This window comes from Vipera ursinii, assembly GCF_947247035.1.
Source record: "Vipera ursinii genome assembly, chromosome: 3".
Lineage (NCBI taxonomy): Eukaryota > Metazoa > Chordata > Lepidosauria > Squamata > Viperidae > Vipera > Vipera ursinii.
Window position 1 is genome coordinate 107,994,382 of NC_139516.1, and position 24,433 is coordinate 108,018,814.

Here is a 24,433-nt window from a genome sequence, read left to right on the forward strand (position 1 = left end):
ATTAGAAAATCCAGCCTAAGCTAAAATAAAAGTATTTCTTTCTAATACGTATTCATATGAGAGAGAGAGAAAGAGAGAACTGAACTTCAGAAGTGAGAGAGATACCCACCATACTACAATGGTTATAGGTTCTTAGATCTTTCCTTAAATTATTAATATATGCAGTATTGCTTATTTTGCTGAAACAGACCTTCTGCATCCCGCAATAAATGTAGAAAGGCCTCAAGAATATGTCTTCCAAATGTTTTGGACTTTAATTCCCAAGTAGCCATGGCTAATGGCAAAAACCTGTGAGAACTATAATCCTAAACTCCTGGAGGAAACCAAGTTGCTGATCCTGATAGGAAATTCCAAAATTCTTTTTGATGTATTTCAGTTTTTGCTAGTTATATAAAAATTAATACAAGCTAATATAAGGTAAGGAATAAAAAGACAAAAGAAAGAAATCAAAGAGGAAGGAAAAAGTGCAAGAAAAGAATAAAAGTTTTACATTTAGGCAGGAAAAATCAAAGGTACAAGTACAGATTGGGCAAGACCTGGCTTAAAAACATTAATTGTGAGAGGGACCTTGGAGTCCTAGTGCAGAGGTCCCCAACCTATGGGCTGCGACCCACTATCGGACTGCAGCCCCTCGGCTGCCAGGCCATGTGGGTAGCTGGGCAGTGCATGCACATGTGCGCATGCTCACCCCCCTGCCTCGTGCCACTGTTGCCACAAGTGTTCTGCAGGCAGTGGCAGTGCCACTAGTATTGTATGGATGGCAGCAGTGCAGAAAGTAGCAGACAGGCCGCGGCATGATCCTTGCACTGGGTGCAGCATTGCTGCAGGACACGGCATGAGCCTCACGTGGCGGCAGCGGTGTGAGCCTCGCATGGGGTGGCGGCGCGAGCCTGGAGGCGGTGGCATCACAAGTCTCACACAGACGCCGCCATCACTGAGTGCCTCACAGCCATGCTTGCAGCCCCATTTGCATGGTGTGCATGCTCACATCCTGTTGATACGTGCAAGTGCATGTGTGGCCACATTCACATTTCTGCATGTGCACATAAGGCCCCTGCCCCTTCCTTTCCCACCGGGCCGCCAAAACAAAAAGCTTGGAGACATTGTCCTAATGGACTATCACTTAACCATGAGCCAGCAGTGTGCAGCAGCAGCCAAAACAGTTAATACAATCCTGGTCATATAAACAGAGGCATAGAATCAAGATCACATGAGGTATTAGTACCGCTTTATAAAACTCTAGTAAGACCACACCTGGAATAAAGAGCCTTGGTGGAGCAGTGGGCTAATGCCTCCTTAAGTAACACCAGCTGCCTGCAATTAGTGCAGGTTCAAGTCCCACCAGGCTCAAGGTTGACTCAGCCTTCCATCCTTCCGAGGTAGGTAAAATGAGGACCCAGATTGTTGGGGGCAATAAGCTGACTTTGTAATAATGCCGCTTGGGGGGGGCGAAAGCCCTAATAAGCAGGCATATACATAGAATGAAGGCTATTGCTAAGCACATTGATTTGTGCTTTAGATTGTAAGCCGCCCTGAGTCTTCAGAGAAGGGCGGGATATAAATGGGAATAAAAAAAAAATACTGCAGCCAGTTTTGGTCACCAAATCACAAAAAAGATGTTGAGAGTTTGGAAAAAATTCAGAGAAAAACAACTAAGATGATCAAAGGCCTGAAGACTAAAATATACGAAGAATGGCTGCAGGGACCTGGGTTTGGCTAGTCTAATAAAAAGAAGAAATAGGGGAGACATGATAGCAGTATTCCAGTATCTGAGGGGCTGCCACAAAGAAGAGGGGGTCACATTATTCACCAAAGCACCAGAGGGCAGGACAAGAAACAATGGTTGGAAACTGATCAAAGAGAGAAGCAACTTGGAATTAAGGAGAAACTTCCTGACAGTAAGGACAATTAACCAGTGGAACAGCTTGCCTCCAGAAATCGTGGGCGCTCCATCACTGGAGATTTTAAGAAGAGGCTAGACAGTCACTTGTCTGAGATGGTATAGGTCCTCCTGCTTGAGCAGTGGGCTGGACTAGAAGACTAGAAGCCCTTCCAGCTCTATTCTAATATTCTAATCATATAGAAAATCTTAAATGTCAATATAAATAGCAACTTAGTAGTAATGAGAAAAGACCTTGCAATCTTGCGCCCATCTGACACTTTGAGCCAACAGTAGAAAGTTAGATTAATCAATATTCCAGCATAGAAAAGCTACTTCTAACCTAAAAAGCCATATTTATTGTTTTTTTATTCCATTTTAATACAGCTCTCTTATATTGAATTCAGGCCCATCTACAGCAGCTTTTTATGTTCAAAAGCCAATTGATGCTATGGGGGATGCTCACAATCAGAGAATGAAAGCAAAGGTCTTTTCCTGTCAAATAACAACTATGGGTCTAATTTGATTCATAGAGAGAGCCCCCAACAGTTAAACCCAACCTAGTGTTTGGATTAGAACTCCCGCCATCCCTAAGCAAGATAATTTTAAAAAAACATTAAGTCAAGGTTTATTTTCTATCTGTAACATTTTACAGTATATCAGTAAAATTCAGCAGTGGAGGAATGATACATGTGAATACATCGGAAGTATATGTATCTTGTCTTATTCTAACAAGGACGAATAGCACACAATCAAAATAATGTCATATTTGATGTCATGTTCAGATTCTAAACCAAAGAACTGCTGAGATTTTTCCTGCAGGTTTTTTTAAAAAGCTCTGGGGGATTCCAGCCAGGCTAATCGTTAGTTTAACATAGTATTTTGCTGATTTAATTAAATCTTTGGAAGCCATGGGAAGTACATTAGTGACATGAATATCAAAACAGGAAGGATATGATTGCCATAACTTTTGGTTGCTGGAACCTAAAGGAACATACTGTCTAAATAATGAAAGAGTGGTCTGTTATATTAATGAGATAATTTATAATAGTTACAGCTATGAAGAACAGAACAGAACAGTAGAATGTGACTAGCATATGATATGAATCACTGACAAAAGACAATATTTAGCATTTTTAGTATAAGTACTATGAAGAATGTTTTACATTTTTAGATATAGACCTAAGATGACCCAAATGCTCAATGCTTTAAAAATCATAAATAGCCAAAACATATATTTGAAATGTGTATCATACTGGCAACAAGAAAAGTCCTGATCCTGCAAGGTTCTTGAGCATGTTTACTAATATCAGCAGGAGAAACATGAGAATTTTACAAGAAATTTTACATAATATTCAGTTGTAGAAGTAGCATAAATATGTATTACAAGATTGATTAACCATCCATATTCAGTACTTCATGTTTCATGATATCATTTGAATGTTGATCATGTCAATTGATCCCCTTGTGAAAATATCTTATTTGAATAGAGAATATGTAATATCCATACTTTAGAGCTTAGCTCTTCAATCTCATTTGGGGAATCCTTTACTTCATATCTCATTCAACTATTAATCTGTTTGTGAGAGTGAATCTTCAGGTGTGCATACACTCACCAGTCCCTCTAAAGCAGGGGCCCTCAACCCCAGGTCCGTGGACCAGTACCGGGCCATGGCATTCCAGCAACTGGTCCACACAAACAAGCAAAGCCCCATATGCGGGATGCAGGCAGCACACAAAACCACGCACCCACCGGTCCGTGGAAAAAACTCTCTCCATGGAACCGGTCCCTGGTGCCCAAAAGGTTGGGGGCCTATTCTCTAAAGAGTGAGAATGTTTATATTTCAGTAGAATAGGACCATCATCTTCCTGTCCAACTTTCAGTCCTTGATATCTACATAGTTTTCTTATTAATTGACAGTAGCTAATCACATTATAAGCATAGTGGTAGTGTCAGAACCCATATTCTACGGGGACTCTTTTCTAACTTTAATTCTGACTCTAATCTTTCTATACTTCTGGGTTCTGCTATACTCCTGGAGGGGAGGGGGGGAAAGCACTGTGGGCTATTTCTTTATTTTCCTCTATCACTACACTGTAACACTTTGCTGTTTCTGCATACATGCTCTTTGAACTATCTTTCCCCTTGATGTCAGCTAGATGGGGGGGGGGGAGAAAGTAATGTGACTCCAGCAACTGGTTTATCTCCACTTTCAGAAGAGAAGGTATGAAGAGTTGACAAAACATCCCTGCAACCCTGAAACAGCCTGGCGTTATCAGCTGTTTCCCACAATGGACTTAACACCTGGGCATTGGCCCATTCAAACTGACCTGATGAACTATTGGGGTGGGGTTTGCTTGGGACACCTTTAACCTATTGATTTGAGGGGGAATCTGAGGGTTTCAGATCCTGTCTATTATGCCTGCTATCAGCTTCTCCTAATAAAAGTTCCTTTTGGAAGAAACTGCTTCCACGATTTCTGCTTTCTTAGGATGAGGTATTGAAATGGGCCCTGACAGGTAGCTAGTGCATCTCACAAAAGTGGGTGTCTGTACTTGTCTAAGACTCTAATAACTGACTGAAAAGCGAGTGAGACAATGTCTAGGCAGACCCACCATTTCTTGCCCTATTGTATTCAATACCAGTTTAAGTTTCTGTATGGTCTTCAAGGGCATCTCTGTGTATGAGACACTGAAATGATTGAGCTGGGAGATGATAAGGAGTGACTGTTTGGAGAACAAACCAGTGAAGCTGTTCAAAGGCACTTATGGCCACAGCTGCCACTTGTTCTTTGAGCATGTGCTGTGATTCCATGTATGCACTACTTTTAAATGGAGAAGTGCAAACCCATCCATGAGAAAAGATGGAAGGTTCCTTATCTACCAGAGTGGATAACACTGCATTTGATGGTCAAATGATCAACCTGGTATAAAGCAATCTATATTCCAATGACAATAACTTACTCTTGAATGTAAGATACAGATCAGCCATGCATAGAAGAAATTGAGATATAAAGATAACCTCCACAGTTTAGAAGGGTATGGTTGTTGTTTGAGAATGCATAGGGGGTCTTGCAAACAAATAAAACCAATTTATGTAATGTGCTTTGTCTCTTTTTCACATTCAAGCATTCCCAGTTGAACATGGGGCCAAAGGAAACTTACGGAACTGATAATTGGGGGGAAAGGAGGAATAAAAGAATCCCAAGGAACCACCATCTGAAGATAGTAAACCAGCTTGGTACAGCTGCCAAATTGGCAAGGTTAATTGAATAAACTATTGTTCAGGTGCAAACTGATTGAGAAGTAGGAGAGAGTAACTTCCCTGAGTGAAATCATCTTAGAAAGAACGATAATAAACTTGGGGGGAATGTTTCAGATAGCAGGGTTGGTTGCCTGATAACAAAAGGCAGCCAAGGCCAAAAGGTTGCTTTCCCACTTTCTCAGCTTAGAACCATTCTTTCTTTGAGCCCCAGAGATTCTAAGAAATTCCCTGATCCACAACCCAGCCGTTTCATTCAATAACTCATGCAATATGTTTAAAACATGTAATGGGATAAGAAGTGTGCAAGTATTAGTGATCCTGACCATTCTATAAAGTAACTATCAGGACAAAGAAAAAAATTGCAGGCATTTTGACCCTGGTCATTTCAATGCTAGGGACACAAGACATTGTACAAGTTCACACTAATGTCAGAGGGATATATGAATAAGCTGAATGTGTATACACATGTGAATATGTTTTTAAAATATTATTCTTTTAAGGCCAATCTCTTGTTTTGAACAGATGGAGCTACTGAGGTTGGGAGTATCTAGGCCAGAATTTTAAATGCTACATACTCATGATTCACTTCACACTTTAATTTGTATACATGGTGTGGGAAGCTTCTGTAGCTTAGAAGGCCATACAAATAAATATAACTCAGTTTCAAGGTCATGGCTAATTTTCATATTTTGATTGCAGCTGACAAACTGACATATTATAACAAAGAATGAATGCACATTGGTACTTTCAGCACCAATGCTGAAAGTGACAAAGTACTAAACTCCATGAGAGGAGAGGGGTGATGCAGAAGAATTGCCATGAATTCAACTGTTTCGTGATCATGTTGGAAGTCAGCAGGGTGTGAAATGCTGAAGATCTGCTTTCAGGGAAGCCCAGCTCACTAAACTTGGGTCACTTCCATATCACCAACATTTTCATGTCTCAGGTCCTTCAAAGCAAATTAAAAGCAATCTATGATTCTCCTCACATGTATGGACTTGAAATACTGAGTCAAGGAATGAAAATTGCTGTCCCATCTCCTGAGCATTTTGTATTCAGCTTTTCCCTTTTCTTTACTGCAGGAAAGCTTCCCCTTTAAAGTGACAAAACACTTGTCAATTTCGGTCCTGCTCAATTTCAGTAATATTGCTATTAAGCTTAGAAGGTTTAGGAAGATGGATGAGAATAGAATTCCTGTGTAGTTAAGGAGATCAGGTCCATATTTTCTTGAGTTTAGAATACCACATCAAATGAAATCCAAATAAATCTGTCTTTTAATTAGAAACAAAAGTAATCACTACAAGCTTTTCAAACACCCTGAAATAAATGGAAATGGTAAAATCTTCCTTTCTACTTTGTCATCATTCTGAAAGTGCAGACATCTTGTGCAGAGCAAAGCATTTTAGAACCCCTATGAAGGAGATCCAGCATAATAGATACACTACTGCAGGCTTCTGAAACTGAAAATCCAATAAACAGGGCGGGGGGGGTCTTCAAATTTGGCCTTTATGACTTGTGGACTTCAATTCCCAGAATTCCTCAGCCAGGCATGCTGGCTGAGGAATTCTGGCAGTTGAAGTCCACAAGTCATAAAAGAGCCCAGTTTGAATACCCCTTCAATAAACCAAGCACAGCCAACAACCTGTACTGTAAATTGCTAGATGTATTACCTCCCTCCATCAACCTTCTTCACTTTCAATTGAAATATCAAATAAGGAAACAATACTGATTTATGGAATTCTTGAACCTGGTGAGCTGTATTCATTTGAAGTAGATCAAAAGTTCTGCTGTTGTACACTAGAGTATATAGAAGAGCTATGGATTTTCAGGATGTTGCAGAAAATCCCAAATCATCTCTTACCAAAACAATTCACTTGAACAAATAACAAAGGCAATTGATGGACCACGCCAGTATTAAATGAGATGACAGGATGTTAATTAGTGAAACAGCCACTGTAGGCACTAAGCTGCATGTCAAGAAAGAACCTTTTTCTTTTTTTCTTCTGCCTGCCTACCATTTATTAATTTGGCATGCATGCACACACCCTGGTGGTTTGCTACCGGTAATGAGGCACTGATCTGACTTTTGAAGCAAACCCTATTCCCCTTCAAACCTCTCCTGTGCCATTGTTACAGCATAAACATCATCAGCATGGGTGGTACAATATGAAGTAGAAAGCCTTCAAGTATCTATGATAAAGAAAAGAAAAGAGGAGGAAGGCACAGTTCTTAGTCTGCTAGCATCAAGGGCTGTATACAGAGAGAAAAACCTAAGTTTACTACCAAGTGCACATGTTAACATGGAATATGTGAATGGCACCTGTGTGACATGTATGTTTGCAAATACATAAGAATATATAAAAAAGCCCCTGTAACTTATTAAAAGCCCTGAGAAATAAGCCTTATTCAGGCATTCCTGATATAGATTACAATGCTCCCGTCCTATCCACTCTGTGAATCAAAAATGGGAAATTGATTTTGCTCTGTGGATCAAACCAACTCTGGGCAACCATGTGGATGGTAACTGATATCTAGTGTGCTTTACCATCCACAATCTCATAATCAAAGAGACATAATATCCTTTCCATACACCAGCAAAGTTTTTCAATAGTCTCTTTAAAAACAATGGAGCCCATCTTAAAAACTCATTGCAGTGCGAGGCAAGCAATTTTCAAAAATAGGCTGAAGTGTTAGGAAAGATAAGGAAAAAAACACTATGCTGGCTAGGAAGTTGGACAGCACATTTCTGGAAAGTATCCACTGGAGAAGACTGAGCTACCTCAGTCTCACCACTGTAGAATTCTCTCTCCAGGCATGGACGACAACACAGCTGTCCAAAAAGAGCGTGGGGCAAGAGATTGGTCCCTGCTTTTCTCCTTACAATTAGTCTTGACTATGTATCCAAAAATAAAATCAGATAACATGTATATGCTTGAGGATTTTCCATCAGCCCTCAATGCCTGAGCAAATGATAAGGCTCTATGGGAGCTGATGTACAAAATAACTGGGGAGCACCAACCTTTCACCTAAAGAAATACTGTATAACTTTGAAATTTGTCATAGCTTGTGAATAAATCCATACCAGATACCAGACCAGAAGAAAAAAGCAGATGATTAGAGTAGATAACTTTGTCATGGTTCCGATAGATGAAACACATCAAAAGAACTTCAAGGCAAAATCTTCCTTAAAAAACATTTCATTCAGGAAACAAAGTATCAGTACTACATGGTCGAACCCAAAAACTAAATTCCCCTCCCCCGGATACAAAGTAACAAAGTATAACTCCCGCCCCCAGTAAGCTGTCATAAATCACATTCTCCAATTAACCTAAAATGCGGGCTTCCTCCCCAGCTCGTCAGCCCGCCAAAACGTTATCAGCTTGTGTTATTGTTATGGCTAGCTGAGCTTTCATTCCAACCCCCCTTACTGCACCTAATTTCTTAATACCAGAAAAAGCTCGTTAAGGAAAAAGAGAAAATGGCTGCATTTTCATCAATTGTCAGAGCGGGAACATCCAATGTTAGCAAAGTTGACAAACTTTATCAATAATCAGGACTGTTGATTAACAATTGTAAATGTGGTCTGTTCACAATTGTACAACCACGTGGCTGATTTGTATGTTCAGTTCATAATTCAGCCAATTTTAACATTTCAATTATTGAAAAATGAATGGAACTTGAGATCACCTGGTAGTAAATTTCCAACCAGCATTACCTGGTGATTGGCATTGGACAAATCATTGACACCCTCAGTTCAATTTATCTTGAAAACATTTTCCATGATATAAGCTTAATATGACATGAATTGAATTCCATGAATGAGAGTTGGGATACTAGTGGGATGATGAAGAACCTCTAGAACTGTTTTCCTGCACAATGACTTAGAGACATTGGAAGCTATTTTAAACTAAATCTGCTTCCTGTGCTCAGCATTTTCAACACTGATCAGTTTGGATGATACTGAACTCTGCAGAAAACCTTTTCCCAGTCCTACCCAGAGATGTTTTGGTTGTTGTTTTTTTCCATACAAAACATTTGCTCTCAGTTGAGAAATGGGCTTTCCCTACTGATCCATTAATGCAGTTAGCTAGCAGTTACCATCAGGCAAATTGCAAGGCAGTTCTCTAATGTATAATGAAGTTGATAATAAAGTTAATTGTTGGATGCCAGAAACCATTCCCAGCTCCTTCTGCATCCTGGGGCTTATGTGTATTGGCCAAGCTAAGAAACAGAGTTCCAGTTTACCTCCTAATATAATAAATTCTATTAAGGCATTATTGTATCAATATAGTCATAGAGTGAATGATTCAACCCACTCTAAAAATGACATTTGAAATCAGGGATTAGAATTAAGACCACTTTGATCCTTATTAGGTGTTCCTCTTGGGAAGTCTGGCATCTGATTCAATAGCCTTAAGGAAAATAACTATATTACAATTACTTACTAACCAAACTGTACATGGAAAGCTGATGATAAGAATACTGTCTATGCTTTTCAGTCCCTTCGCTAAAGGCAGGGGAATGGGAATGTTGGGCATATTTGTCTGCTGTACAATTTGTGGGACAGAACACCAAGCCCAGAATCTTCAAATGGTTTGGATATCAACTTGAGCCTTGGTGGAGCAGTGGGCTAATGCCTCCTTAAGTAACACCAGCTGCCTGCAATTAGTGCAGGTTCGCATCCCACCATGCTCAAGGTTGACTCAGCCTTCCATCCTTCCGAGGTAGGTAAAATGAGGACCCAGATTGTTGGGGGCAATTAAGCTGACTTTGTAATAATGCCGCTTGGGGGTGTGTGTGAAAGCCCTAATAAGCAGGCATATACATAGAATGAAGGCTACTGCTAAGCTTGTAAGCCGCCCTGAGTCTTCGGAGAAGGGCGGGATATAAATGGAATAAAAATAAAAATAAATAAAATAAAAAACTTCGATCAGCCCAAGCTAAGATGGCCAGTAGAAAAGGATTTTATGAGCCCAGAATACCAGGAAGGCTCCAGGTTGCCTACTGCTCTAAAACATGCTCCAGAATCCTTTGAATGGGTAGGTGTTCCATAGCAGACGTGGTTACATGCTAGTCATTGACTTGGAATGATGGAACATTTAGCAAACCTTATGAACACCAGAGAGGAAACATGACTGTTGCAAAAATGTGTTATGCTGGAAAAGGGGAGAAGTAAGAGAAAGAGTTAAGTTTGCCTTAATTATCCTATTTATAAATTAATCTGGAGAATTACTTTAACAGGTTTTCAAGATTTTATTACATTATCCTATGAATAATAAAGATCTTTCCAAAAAATTAAGTAGTTCTTGTTTTCTGAGGTTTTTAGTGTTACAAGGATTGACAGATGGGAAGTTTTAACATGCCATCAAATGTTTACCCTGCAAAATTCTAATTCCCATGACATGGCATCCTTTGCAAAGGAATATATATATATATAAGAACAGCAGCTAACATTGTACAACCAGACTTCTGTTCATACACCAAACCTTCCATTTACTCTCCTCCCTTCCTGCAACTTGTCTCACATAAAGATTCCATACTTTAGACCACATTTTCTAGAGCATGATGGAGGAGGAGGAGGGAAGATGTGCATTCTCCATTCTGCTCATGAGAAAACACTATTTGCCTCAGTTCCTAAATACAAATATCAAACACTTGGACAATGTGTAAATATTCTGAGAAGAATTGGAAAATTGTCAGGATGACAGTGCACAATCACAATGAAAATATTTGGGAGGATTTTGTGATGGAACTTTAGCCAAGTCAATTTTTCTTCTTTCAGCTGAACTAGTATAGTAAAATAATGAAGGTGTTATACATGGACTGGAGAGGTCCAGATTAAGTCCCATTAATTATGGAGTTCATGAGTGAGTCTGACCAGTCATCATCATCATCATCATCATCATCATTCTCTCTCTCTCTCTCTCTCTCTCTCTCTCTCTCTCTCTCTCTCTCCCCATCCTTCTATCCATCCAAACAATAAACTTGTAAGCTACTCAATCACACAGAGCCCTAAGCAATTTATATTTTAAGATTACAAAACACAATACATTAAACCAATCTAATATCAGACAATAACCCACCCTGCTTCAAGGAACTGTTGCTCTGAATTTAAATCAGGGAAGATCCCCATGAATGCTATCTTGAGCAACAATAAAACATAAATGCAATCACTCAATGAATAAAGACTCTTCCTCCCAATGCTGTTCTCTCCCATTTGCCAGTGCCTTGAATCTAGCACAAAACAGAGCAGCTGAGGGACATCAGTAAAAACCACCTGGGACCATCCCTGCTATTATTGTCCTCACTTGTTGAGAGAACAACTAGGGAGGAGATATGCTAAGCTCACCTATCAAGACCTGGAGGTCACACTCAGCTGCCAGGCATCCAGCTTCCAAATACTAATATGTATTTACAAGCTTGTTTAAGAATATGGCCAGATTCTTCAGGGTCTACAGAATACAACTTAATCCCCTGTTGCTTAGCAATGCTTAATACACAGAGGAAGCAAAGACCTGAGATCCTGTTTGTTCTCTAGTGGAATTCAGGAATCTGAGGTGAGAAGGCTTATTCTTTCAGCTTCAGCCTTGATGTATTCAAGAGAGCTGCCATGGAGACACTCTCTTTCATGGAGGGTAATCTTCAGCAAGCCATGTTCAGCACAACTGACAGGTTCTGTGACCTCTGTGGACATGGCATGATGATAAGACATTCTCAAACAGCTTTTTGAAAAGAAAAAGTATTTGTCAGAATAAAACATCTACTAATAATCACAGATAATTACTGAAATAATGAACATTAAAAAAGAGCCATGAGCCACACAACTCAGAAATCTGAAACAATGGTTCTGAGGAATGGATATGCAAACCTTTATCCCTCCAGGGCAGCCCATTTCAACAGAGGACAGATGCAGCCTTGATTTCAGAAGCCAGTTCTGGGGTTTATGTTTGAGGGGGGGAAATGACAAATAAATACACAGTAATTGTAATTTCTTTTCTATACCTTTTGGCCATAACTAAAAGTCATCCTCTACCTTTTTTTCTGTTAACCTTTCCAATGCACTTGCAATGTGGGTGGAGAAAAACAGAAAAATGGAAGGACCCCATGATGCAATGTTCTATGGCAGTTTTCTCTTCTGTATATATATATGACTCTAGGGGCTGGTGCTCATCTCCGTTTCAAAGCCGAAGAGCCAGCGCTTGTCTGAGGACGTCTCCGAGGTCATTTGGCCGGCATGACTAGATGCCAAAGGTGCACGGAACGCTGTTACCTTCCCACCGTAGTGGTCACTATTTTTCTACTTGCATTTTTACGTGCTTTCAAACTGCTAGGTTGGCAGAAGCTGGGACGAGTAACAGTCACTCACTCTGTTACATGGCACTCGGGATTTGACCCGCCAAACTGCCGACCTTCTGATCAACAGGCTCAGCGTCCTAACCCACTGAGCCACCGCGTGCAGTTATTCAAATTGCAGAATATACTGTAACCACTTTATAATAATAACAGAATGCACAATAGAATGCCAATATGAGATTTTTGTGCATCATGTCCAAGATATTACCCAAATGCCACCTTTAAGATACAGAATTCTAGTCAAGCTCATTTGGTTATTATTCCTAAATGTGGCTTAGATAAATTATATTTTATTTGATTATTTATAGCCCACCTTTAATATTTTTACAAATAACTCAAGGCCACAAAAATATCCAACATACCTTCCTCTTCCTGTTTTCTCCACAACAACAATTCTGTGGGGTGAGTTGGGCTGAGAGTTAAATTTGGGTTAGTCCAAGCCTTGCAGCAACAACAAATTATTATTTCAATTTATACCATGACTTAGTGGTATTAATTAAAACATTCAAGGACCTGGGACAGAGGAAATCCTATCTCAGAATAAGAACTTTAAATATATCAAGGCTTTAAGGATCCCTCTTAGTCTTCCTAATTATACTATCATTCTTAAAAAATGGATAGAGGTTTTCCTATACAAAATGCTGTATGGTATACAATATACTTAGGAAACTGTCCCAGTAGGGAGGAGTGCTCAAGTGGGGAATTACATAAACACAAGGGACCAAGGTCCACCACTACCATCACCTCCCAAACACCTTCAATCTTATCTAATCTTTCCCAGGTGAAAGCTGCCAGTTTGGGAAGATTCCTGCAATGTAGACAGAGACCAATAAAGTAGCTAGTTCAAACTGTACAGATGTGGCTCTGGTTGTTCACACCTGAGAGAGACTGGCTTCTCCTAAGACAAAATGATGAATACAAGATTTATTCAAATGACTGAGAGTTGCTCAGTAAGGTTTTGGACATAGGCATTTCCTTTTGGAAATATCAAGGACTAAATCTAGGGCCTTTTTACATATAAATGAAAGCAAAAAAAAAAGCCTATCCACAAATGAAATGAGCTAGGTATAGAAACTCTGCTATTTAAATTGGAATAGCAGGATTAAAAATAAGTGAAGCGATTATATTCTGGAGGAAATTCTCTGAAAAAGTTTAATTTTAATGAAAGGGTAGAAAGAGAATGCTCAGAGGTGGGAAATAGGCTTCCGTGTCCTTCTGTACCAAGCAGCTCGTTCAGCTATGAATCTCTCTCAGATTTTTACCTCAGGAAAAGAGAAGACCTAAAGTATAAGGTCCCGTGCTAATTTTTCAGGATGGGAAAGGCAGTCTTTGAACTCAGTCTGGTACTTACTCCCATTCTTTCCGCCTTGCCTGTGGTGTGCTCTGCATTTTATGAGCTTCATGAGCCTTGATGATATCTCGCTGTTCAATCAGCCCCCCTCGTCGGCGTTTGATGACTTCAGGGCTCACAGGGATAAGTTGGCTTTGCCCTAAGTCAAAAGTGCTGCTACCATCCAAACCCAGTGTGGATTCTCTCTCCTGGGACTGCAACTCATAGAGAGCATCAAAGCTGGTAGTACGTGAGATGAGGCTGTCTGGCTCCAGCAAGCTACAGGAATGAGCAGGCTGCATCAGGCCCAGCCGGTGCTTCCGCCATGCTTCTTCCTCCGGTAGGGCCAGCACATATCTCTGGGTTCCACTGCCTAGCTCAGTGGTGGTTCCTCCAGGAGAAAAAGAACCTGCCTCAGAAAGCATGTGAGCACTTAGGGAACATGTGCCAAGGCTGAGCATCATGAATACCATTCAGGAACATCACTCTAAAAGAAGCAAAACAAGGGGAGAAAAGTTACCGACAAGCTTTTTCCTGTGGCTTATTTTAAATGAGAGAAGAAAGACTATACATAATAGAGACTGTCCTCTGAAAAAAGCTGCCTGTTTGCATTTTACTTTTTTTTTAAAAGCCAATGCTACATAATAAATGAACAGTATCAGAACCTACTTGGTTGAAGGAATGTGGGAAGTACTTATTTCACACTTTCCTCTAATATCCTGTGAGATGAATTTCAGCTTGAAAGTGTTTGTGATATAAAACTTATGTTCAGGCCCTACAGGCCCAGGCATTTCCATCTATTGCAAGTAATGCAAATCTTACATGCAAAAAGTCTCAGCTCCCATTCAATTATAGCTTTAAAAAAACCTCTTTGCAATATTGAAGGGCTGCTGCTAGTTTGTAAAGGAAAGACTGAACTAGGTGGATTAGCAGTCTGACTCAATGTAAGGTACTTCCTTACATTTCCGTAATGTTCCTAGCAGGAAATGATGGGATTTTGTAAATGCCATTTGGGCATCTCATATATAACCTAGTATCTTCTGCAGATCCCTCAAGCAAGGTATCCTTTTTGTATCTCTACCTAGATGAAGTGGATAATGGAAAATGACATCTCTGTTTCTTGATTACTCCATGCAAGGAGTGAACACAGAATTGTAGTGGAAGGAGATATGCTCATGAATACCTTATTTTTATTTCTCAGGCACACATTTTCCCAAATCTATTTAGATATCCCCAATTCTGCAGTCTCTGCAGTATTAATCTATAATCTCCAAGTTTCCCATTCAAAATACCATTAGACATCTTGCGTGGGAATTATGAAGTTGTGCAACAAAACTAAATGACATCAGATGAGAGAAGGCATTAAATAAAACAGATAATAGCCCAAGGACGCTAACATCACATTAAATCCGGTATCTAAAGATCAGATTCTGTTCCTATTTATTGAAAACAGTAATGCAGAAATAAACATTTTTACAGAATATTGCCAGACTCTATATACCTCAGGGCTTGTTGGTGACTTTGCCATGCAACTGATGTTGCTAGAAGTAAGCACAATCAACATTTAAATGAGATGGCACCAGTGGAATATGTCTTTCTGGCTTATAAAGACTCATCAATAAGGAGGAGGCAGAGGCTAAGGGAAGAAATCCAGGAAGGAAGCATATCAACATCTGCCTGAAGGCACTCCTATGTACTGGAATAACAAATACATTTTGAGGTGAAAAGGGGGGGGATATGCTGATGAATAATTATTAGATCAATACTATAAGAAGTGAGTTCCCAATATAGATCACAGATGAGGACTAGGCAAGGATTCAAAAGCATATAGTATTCACTGAATCACTAGGGATTCTTTTATTCATCACTTACATAATTTAAAAAATGTAGTTGAATCTTTTATAGGAGACCCCAAAGTAACACACTAGTATCTAGATTCAATCTTGGCTAACGATGAATGTTTAGACAACATTCAAAGTTCTACAAAATTTCATATCAAGCAGAACAGAAAGATCTCAAATTCTCATTCACGGTGACAATAAAGTTGCCCACTCATATAAACACATAAAATTATTTCAGATTGATAATACCTGAAGAGTTTGTTCCTCTAGATAATTTATTTGGCGGGAAGAATAAAATCAAAGAGATAAGATGAACAGTCCTAAATTTCAAAGATAGGTAACATTTATACATGCAGCCACAGACACACTAAACTAGTAAAATGAGGGTGAGAGTATTCAGCCCTGATGCCAGACCTTCAGATCCTTATGGGCAATGGCTCTGTTTGTTGCTGCTAAATACTGTGTTAATCTGTAACAAAACTTCCCTCATCCGTGATCTTATCAAGGATGAAATGGCTAACTTGGTATGTATAACCGAAACCTGGATGAACCTGGAAGATGGCATTCCCCTCTTGGAATTGTTTCCACCTGGGTTTTGACTGTGGGCACCAGCCATGAACCCAGAGAGGGATATGGTGGATAGCTGTTGTTGTCTGGGAAGATTAAGTAGCTGCTGCATCACAAATAAGCAGTTGTGAGACCAGATGTGAGATCCTGTCATTAAAGTTGGAGCAATTATGTTTGTTGTTGCTGTATCCGGCTCCCTACTGTGCAGCAATATTTCTGCCTGAGCTGTTCAGTTCTGCCACTAAAGACTTTAACTTGCTCTCATTTGAGATAAATTCTGGACTGGCTCAGAGGTTTACGGCTCACATGGAAATCATGGAACACACACAAGGCAGTCACATGTTAGATTTGTCATTTTTATCAGAGTAGCTGTAATATGATCTAAACCTAGACTTGCAGCTTTTTCCTGTAGCCTAGTAGTAATTTGCATAGAATTGTCTGATGTGCCAATAGTGCCTTTTTGACTGGCAAACCTTCTCATAGTCATTTGTACCTTAAATACCTTGTGAGAGGACTATTTCAATGTGCTCTTCATGAGACAGCCCTTGAAGACCACTCAGAAACCACATCCTGTTCAGAATGCAGTGGTGTGAACAATTCTGGGTATGTTCCAACATGCCTACATAATCCTTTTGCTGAGGGAGCTGAACTGCTTGCCAGAGAATTTCTGGGTATATTCAGAATGTTGTTTGTTACCTCGCATGTGAGAGACTCCTTTCTTTCATTGTTTCCATCCATCAAATAAAATCTGACAAGAAGTGGGCATGCTCTGAATTCCATCTGTTAAGGCACCTGTTGGGTTCTAGGTACTGTGCCTTCTGTATTACATTCTGGTTTCAAAGATTCAAATATCCTGCTATCCTTGGAGTAAATCTTGTAGACCTTGCTTTTTCCTCAGGTTAGGCTGGAACATATGTCCATCTGGACTGCATTATGTTTGTTTGTCTGTACTATGTCTGTTCCTTCTGGTATAGCTACCCTTTTTTCATTGGCTAATTGTATTGTGGACTTGTTTTAAATCTGCATGCCATACAAAGTTGCTGTGAGTTCAACAACTTTATAAATGTAAATTACAAATAAACATAATCAAATACGCTGTAATGCTGGGAAAGGATTAATACTTTCTCACATTCAGTGTTCCTAATTTTAAGAATGACTATGGATTCAAATTTGAATTAGGGCACCATATGATCCTGCATAGTCCCAGAGGTCAAACAAAATTAAGTTCTGCCTGGGAAAATGGCTATTCAGGACCCATTTTATCCACAGACACAAACTTGCTATTATCCATTGATATGTGATTAAAGTTGTCATGGAAGAGCTTTAGTGAGTTCAGTCAACATATTTTTATGAGTTTGGCTGGTTTGATTATTGTGATTGGTTCTATGGTTAAAGTTTTGTCTAAACTGGCCATGATAGGAGGACATACAAGCTTACTTGTGACTAATGACCAGAACCCTTTTTTTAGCTCTTTTAAATGTCATATCCATTAAAGGAACATAATGACAGAATGAAGGAAGTTCTGCTGGACAAAATGAAAAAAAGAGAGTCATCAATCTGGGAAGTTCATCTGTAGTCAGTTATAATTGAATATGGGATATTCTGCGAACAGTACAATCTGCATCCTGCTTTATTTACTGTATTTGTTTGTTTCAATTATATACTGTTCTTATTAGAAACAACAGTATATGGTTATGGTTTAATTTTTTATCCCTCTTTTTCTTTTTTCACTTTCTACCCCCATCCATCTCTCCATCTATCTATAACTCATTATTATTGTTCTGCTGTTTTCTTCCAGACTGGAGCCTGGAAAGTTATACCTTCAGCAGAGGCTGTTGTTCAGGGCTGTCAAACTGCCAGCTGGTTGCATCATACTGAGAACACGCCCACCCCAGCTCTGGCAATGTACAAAAATCACAACACATCACATGACAGGGTGAGTTTGACACCCCTGCTGTGGTTTATTTGAAAAAATCAGGACCATGATCAGTTCATTCCAAAATTGAGGACGGAATTAGCTAGAGACCACAAACTAGTTGTGCGCAGAAAAATTCTGCATTTACTACTGTCATATGATAAATGTAAATGTGCTTTAGAATTCATTTTTTTAAAAAAATAGAGAATTTCAAAATAATTCTCATGGCTGTAATGTGGCATTCTTGCCCTTCAATAATTAACAGAAGAAAGCAAATTATGTAAATGTCCTATCATTCATCTCTCCAGCAATTTGGGGTACTCTGCATGACTTCCCCACTTCAATTCAATTATGAATTGAGGAAATGAGGAAATCCCCCCCCACTGTTGCTGTTTTCCAGTCTGGAAAGTGTGGGCAGCCAGGAAAGCTTCAGAGTGATGGAAAGATGGCTCCATAATAATCAAAAAAATGTAAAATCACTTCCAAGAGAGCTCTAAATAAATTCTCAGGCATCTTAAGAATAAATATAGTAACATGGAAAAACATTTTGCCACAGAAGAAAACTTGGGACACTCTCAGATTTCAGCAAGCATTACTCTTATAAGTTTAGAGCAGCTGGGTTGTTCTAGCCATAGTCAGAAGCCAATGTAAGACTGCTTGATCCTGAAATCAGGAAGGTGTCTTAAGCACTCTTCCTTTGAAAAAGCCAATTTTAATTTAGAGGGTCCGTTATGATGACTGCAAGAAATAGGAGCTATTCTGAGAAGTAACCAGAGTCTGACTGGGGTGGTGGGGAGAATTCATCCAATAAAGTAATTCATAGTTGCCTCTCTTGACCAGGATCAAACCTGATCATAATTATAGCAAGGAACTAGACTGGAGGCTTTGTATTGCTCAGGCAAATAAGGTTAGCAGCTTATTAATATAACCTCATAAAATGTCTCATTCATCCAAATCTCACATTTTTCCAGATAAAGGATTAATGGGCTCGCTTCTGAGCACATTGAATATCTGATTTCAGAGTTCTGTTCACACATAAGCAAGCTATTCTTCATTTGCTTAATCAACCATCAGTACAAAGTCTTTTGAAGAAAATAATCTCCAAGACAGGCGGACATCACTTATATACAAAATATGTGAGTTGTCATTTGATTCAACTGACTCTTTTATCTTACAACTGAGGAGTATTAAATTATCTGAAGATGATTAAATGATCTGCAGCTAAAATCTAGTGAGGTGGTAACTACATCTGTGTCTGACTTGTGTCGCATTAAATGACTGAATAATTTTCCACACAAACAGTTCATTCCACCCACGAACAGCATTGGTTTGGGGAAGCATTCTAACTAATCCTTAGCCTACTCGTTTGTTTGCTTAAATTTTCAATTAGACATTTCTTTTTTTTTAAAAAAAAGGAGTGATACCAATGAACAACCACATAGTAATCTGAATAACTAAAGTTACTTACAATTGGCAATGAGACTTCAGCAAGATCTCACCACACAAAAGCTACCATTATGTACTGGCTACATTTATATTATCGCAAAGATATATAGCTTATTAGAAAGTCACTCAATGTAAAGAGAAGAAACTGGAACAGCACTCACCATCCTACTCTACAATAGCCAGTCTTCATAGCCAGCTTTCCATATACATTCTCACCATTTTGGCCATCTCTTGGAATGTCTAAAGAAAAAGACGTAGAGAACTGAGGTAAAGCGGCAGATAAAGCAAGGAGACAATCAAGTCTGGCAAGAAGATAAAGTTGTTGGCTTGCAGAAAATAGAGGGCAAGGGAAACGAAAATTGAAAAGGATATGGGAGAAAACAAAGATAGAATCAAATGGGGGCAAAATCAACTACAAATAAAAAAATTGGAACCAAGAATCACCCATCCGCTTACATTTTCCTATTTTATGGCCCTGCCTCCATAAACCTGACAATGTTTTTGTCTAATACATATACAGTACCTTAATAAAACAAGTGTTAAGAATTCCAGGTAAGGGCCCATCTTTAGCATCATTTGCCTATTGGAAGCAAAAACTTACTAAAAAATTTCAATTTCATACCATACACTACAATGGCTGGTTAATCATTTCTGGTATGCTTGCAAATTGGTTTGCATGTTAAGGCCTTCCTTGTGCACTGACACCCATTGTTTCCACAGGCAATTCAATAAGTTTACTTAAATTAGTTGGAGAGCTTAAGACCTGATTAAAAGAAAAAAATGTACAATGGTATATATAAGGCAGTAGGTGGCACTGTACAACTAGATACCAAATTTTCTCCTGGAATCTACAGCATTTACTTTGATTCTCATTTGCAGTGGCTTTCTTACAACTTCACCTGTTGCAATAGTGTATTGTCTATGTGGCAGCAAATATTGTGACTAGCTTGAAGGAAATGGCTTAGAATTACAGATGCAAGGAATTTTAAACTGGGGGAATGAGGCCAGAGAGGACAGTTCTAGCAGGCCTTCTCAATATCATTACTAGGGGAACTCCATTATTGGTCATTAGAATCCCAAGAGGACACTAGCATGAAACTCCCCCAGGAGTTTCCTATTCTAATCTGTTGAAGGGGATCAGTTGCATCTAATAATACAAACTGAGCAACACTCCAAAGTGTTGCTTTGTGTTGCATAGAATAGAAATGAAGACAGATGGTTTGCCACGTTTAAAAAAAAATAGATCAGAGAAGATGGAGTTTGTTTACTTTTTCAGGGTAATATTTGACCTGTTGCTGATCCTTGCAAGTACCATAAGAATCTTTTCTGTCTGAATATCAGTATATAAAAGTTTTAACTAAATGAACATGTCCTAGAATCCATTGTTATTCCTTCACATAGAAATGTCTGAGCAGACAAGTTGAATATAGAAAAACAGCAAAAACAGCAAAATCTCTCTTAAATATAGAAACTATACAACTCTATTACAACAGAAATACCCTTCAGGTGTATTGAACTTAACCATGGTCAGCAATAGCTTTTGGACTGTGGGAATTATCTGGAAAGCAACAGATTACCTATTCCTCCTTGAGTACTTTTGGCAAAATGATATGTGACCAATTAGAGAAGCCATATCAGTGAATATAATGTCCATTCATATATTCCAAGCAGCCTGTCTATTCATTAACTACATCTTAACAAGGAAAAACATAAATTGAATTTGCCACTTTTCTCAACTAACTGAATAGAAGGCAGTGAGGAAAACAAATCCAGGGCATTCTCATTTTAATTGCCAATTAGATAATGTCTACAGATGAAGAAGTACACCTTATTAGAAACATTTTACATTTAGAACCTTCACCCAAAAACAATCATAAATCATGATTAATTAATAGGTATCATGAAAGTTGTGTATATTATCAGTCAATACTGGGTATAGATCGCTTTGCTACATGAAGTAGTCTTATCCAGGGCATATTTCTGTGCTAGGTTATGTGCATGCAGGGAAAGGATCATCTTGATGTGAATTTTGAAACATGATCAGAAATAGCCTTCCACAAGCTTCCACATATTTTTTTAAAAAATATTTGAATTAAAGAGGTTTTCAACAAAATAAAAATACAATAAAATTGTAAGTTGAAAGTATGAAGTATAAAGAGAAGTGGAAAGTAAGTAAAAAGCAATAGAAGTAGAAAAGACAAAGAATAAAAGGAAAGTTTATTAAGTGACATCTGATCTTCATAATAGCAGTTATGCTATTAATAGCATTTATTGTTTTTTTTACACTTTCTTTTATGGATTTTTTTTGTTTATTGTACTTGTAATATTTTATTTTACATACTTGGTCTTGCCCTAAAATAAAGCATTTAATTATTATTATTTAATACTATTAAAGTATTATTATTCCTTGAAAACATCTGATCATGCCCAGTATTATATTGTGAGTCATATATTTGGACAGCAACAGAAGAGAAAAGTAAATTCTAGTTAACAGGATCACTTTATTTACGTATCTGTCCAATTGTCGGCACCAAATAATAAATAACACCATTGTACTACTTCTGACAATGCTTGCAGGCAGCAGTTGTATATCATACTTCCTCGGGTTAGAAAGGGCACTGCAGGCTGATTCAGAGAGGGAGAGAATGATATAATTACACCAGTTGCTTTCCCAGCATGGCCAAGGCCCAGTAAAGAGCCACAAATAGAAACTAACAATCCAGTGCAGCAGTAATTTCTCTTTAAACCAGGCAGTCCTACTGAGATCTCTCTTCTGCTCTGCAATCCCAGTGCATGCCAGGAAGCAGTTATAAAACAGCTGTATGTCTTGAAAAAAGAATGGACTGCTTGAGCATCTTCACTCTTAGCTGTCAAAACCCATAAAGGATTCATGATGCTGTCTTGTTAGCTACAGGAGACAATCCACAGAGGTTTTGCCAGTGCCACAATTCCCCTTCCCCTTATATAAGCAGCTTCCCGCATAACGACAGAAATTAAAGCAATTCAGTAGTTTGTGCATCTTAACCAAATGTCACAAAAAATCAAGGAAATCTTCTCTGTAAATCTAGTCCAATATATACTGTCTCTCTTCAGTTAGATAGGTATAATATCAGCAGGACCAAAGAATCTAGTAAATCCGATGGTCAAGAAGATTAGAAATAGAGAAAGGGGGTATTAATTTGCAACAATAGGCATAAAGAAATTGTCTAGCCTTCTAGAACTTCTAAACTGACCATCATGTTATCTGATAAAATACTTCCTTATACCATGTCATTAAAACAGCATTTAGTCTGCTTTTTATTTCATCTGATGCAGTTAGAGATGAAGCAGCAAGACAACCAGTCACTCACATCCTGGTTACTTTCAGCTCATATATTGCAACATATGGGTTCTACATATGAGTGTACTCAAAGACCACTCAGACACTTCAATTCATCCAGAATGCAATGGTATGGGCAGTGATGGATATGTCTTGTAGGACTAAATAACATCTTGAGTTTTGAGACTGCACTGGCTGCCAGTATGTGTCATGGCCCCATCAGAGCTCGAATCTGAGGAGGAGTTGGAGGTGGAGTTGGGGGCAATGGAGGGAGATGGACCTGCCTCTATGGTTCCAGAGGAAAGACCAGTGGAGGATGAAGAGGCAGTCTGGGGTCCCTCAGGCCTCAGAAAGGTCAGAGAGGCAGAAAGGGGGCAGGATGACCAAGCGAGGGGGGAAGAGCTTGAAGGGGCAGACAGTAGAGCAGAAGAGCAACGGAGTCAGGAGATGAGCAAGAGCCTTCCCCGCCCAATCCCCAAGCGTGGCAAATGGAAAGGAGGCAGAATCAGTGCAGGGTGACCCAGCTACTTGGGAGGAGGACGTCTCACCCCTCTTCACAAGGCTCACCTGGGAAATAGATTTCAAGCAGATGCTGTGGGGAGGGGTTTTTGTCGGGAACAAGCGTTGCATTTTGCTGGCCACGCTTGCTGTTACTGACAACTGGTTAATTTGCCTTGCTGAGCTTTGTTTTGCCTTCCGTGCCTAGTCTGACTGTGAAGGACCTTGCAGCGACACAGTTCTGCTCCAGGTGGTGCTGCATTGCCAGCAAACCCACCATGTGCCGAGGACACCCAGGGACCAAGCTCCTTGAACTGTGCTGCTCCCCTGAACTTCTAACAGCCAGGAACTCATGGAGGCGGGTGTGGGTGTATTTAGAGCTTTGGTTCTGGGACATGCATTGAACTGTGTTGCTCTCCTGAAGTTTTAGCAGCCTGGAACTCTTGGAGGCATGTGTGTGTGTTTAGAGCAGGGTGTGAAACTGCCAGCCCGTGAGCAGGGTCCATCATGGTGAAACCACACCCACCCTATTGCCAGCAATGGGGAAAAAATTGTGATACGTCACAACATGTCATATGACGTTGTGGGTTTAACACCCCGGGTTTAGAGCTTGCTCTTGGACTTGCTGCAAATGGTGAGAATTTGGGGAGAAAGTTGGAGCAATAAAAGGGAGTTAACCCTTCACTTCGGATGTGTCGCTTCCGTGCCCAGCCCCAGGTCATATCAATATACTTTCATTGTAACCCTATAATGCCCTATATGGCACAGAACCAAATTATTTGGGACCTGCTTCTCTCCCATCATTTCTGTCTTTCCAATAGAAGCTATCAGGGTTGGTGTGCTCAGGATTTGTTTAATTAAACAGTGTCATCTATCAGGATCCAGGAACTGCTTCCATGCCATCTGGAACGAGATCCCTCCTGAGATCTCTGTGGCTCCTATTCTGATAGCATTTTGCAAGGCCTTCAGAGTCCTTGCATTAAGATGGACGGAGCATCTTCCCAAATGTGTTTTCAAATG

The 24,433-nt window shown here is 39.4% G+C and overlaps 1 protein-coding gene across 1 annotated transcript in view; it reads right to left on the reverse strand.

Annotated features, from left to right (window-relative positions):
• Nucleotides 1-14,393, reverse strand: part of CACNA1E (calcium voltage-gated channel subunit alpha1 E) — a gene marked incomplete at its 3' end in the record, with an annotated part of 392,449 nt that extends 378,056 nt beyond the window's left edge. Inside the window, exon 1 of the mRNA XM_083358506.1 lies at nucleotides 13,849-14,393. Within this exon, the coding sequence (XP_083214632.1) occupies nucleotides 13,849-14,300 (452 nt within the window). The 5' untranslated portion in view covers nucleotides 14,301-14,393. The remainder of the gene's footprint in view (nucleotides 1-13,848) is intronic.
• Between the last annotated feature and the right edge of the window lie 10,040 nt (nucleotides 14,394-24,433).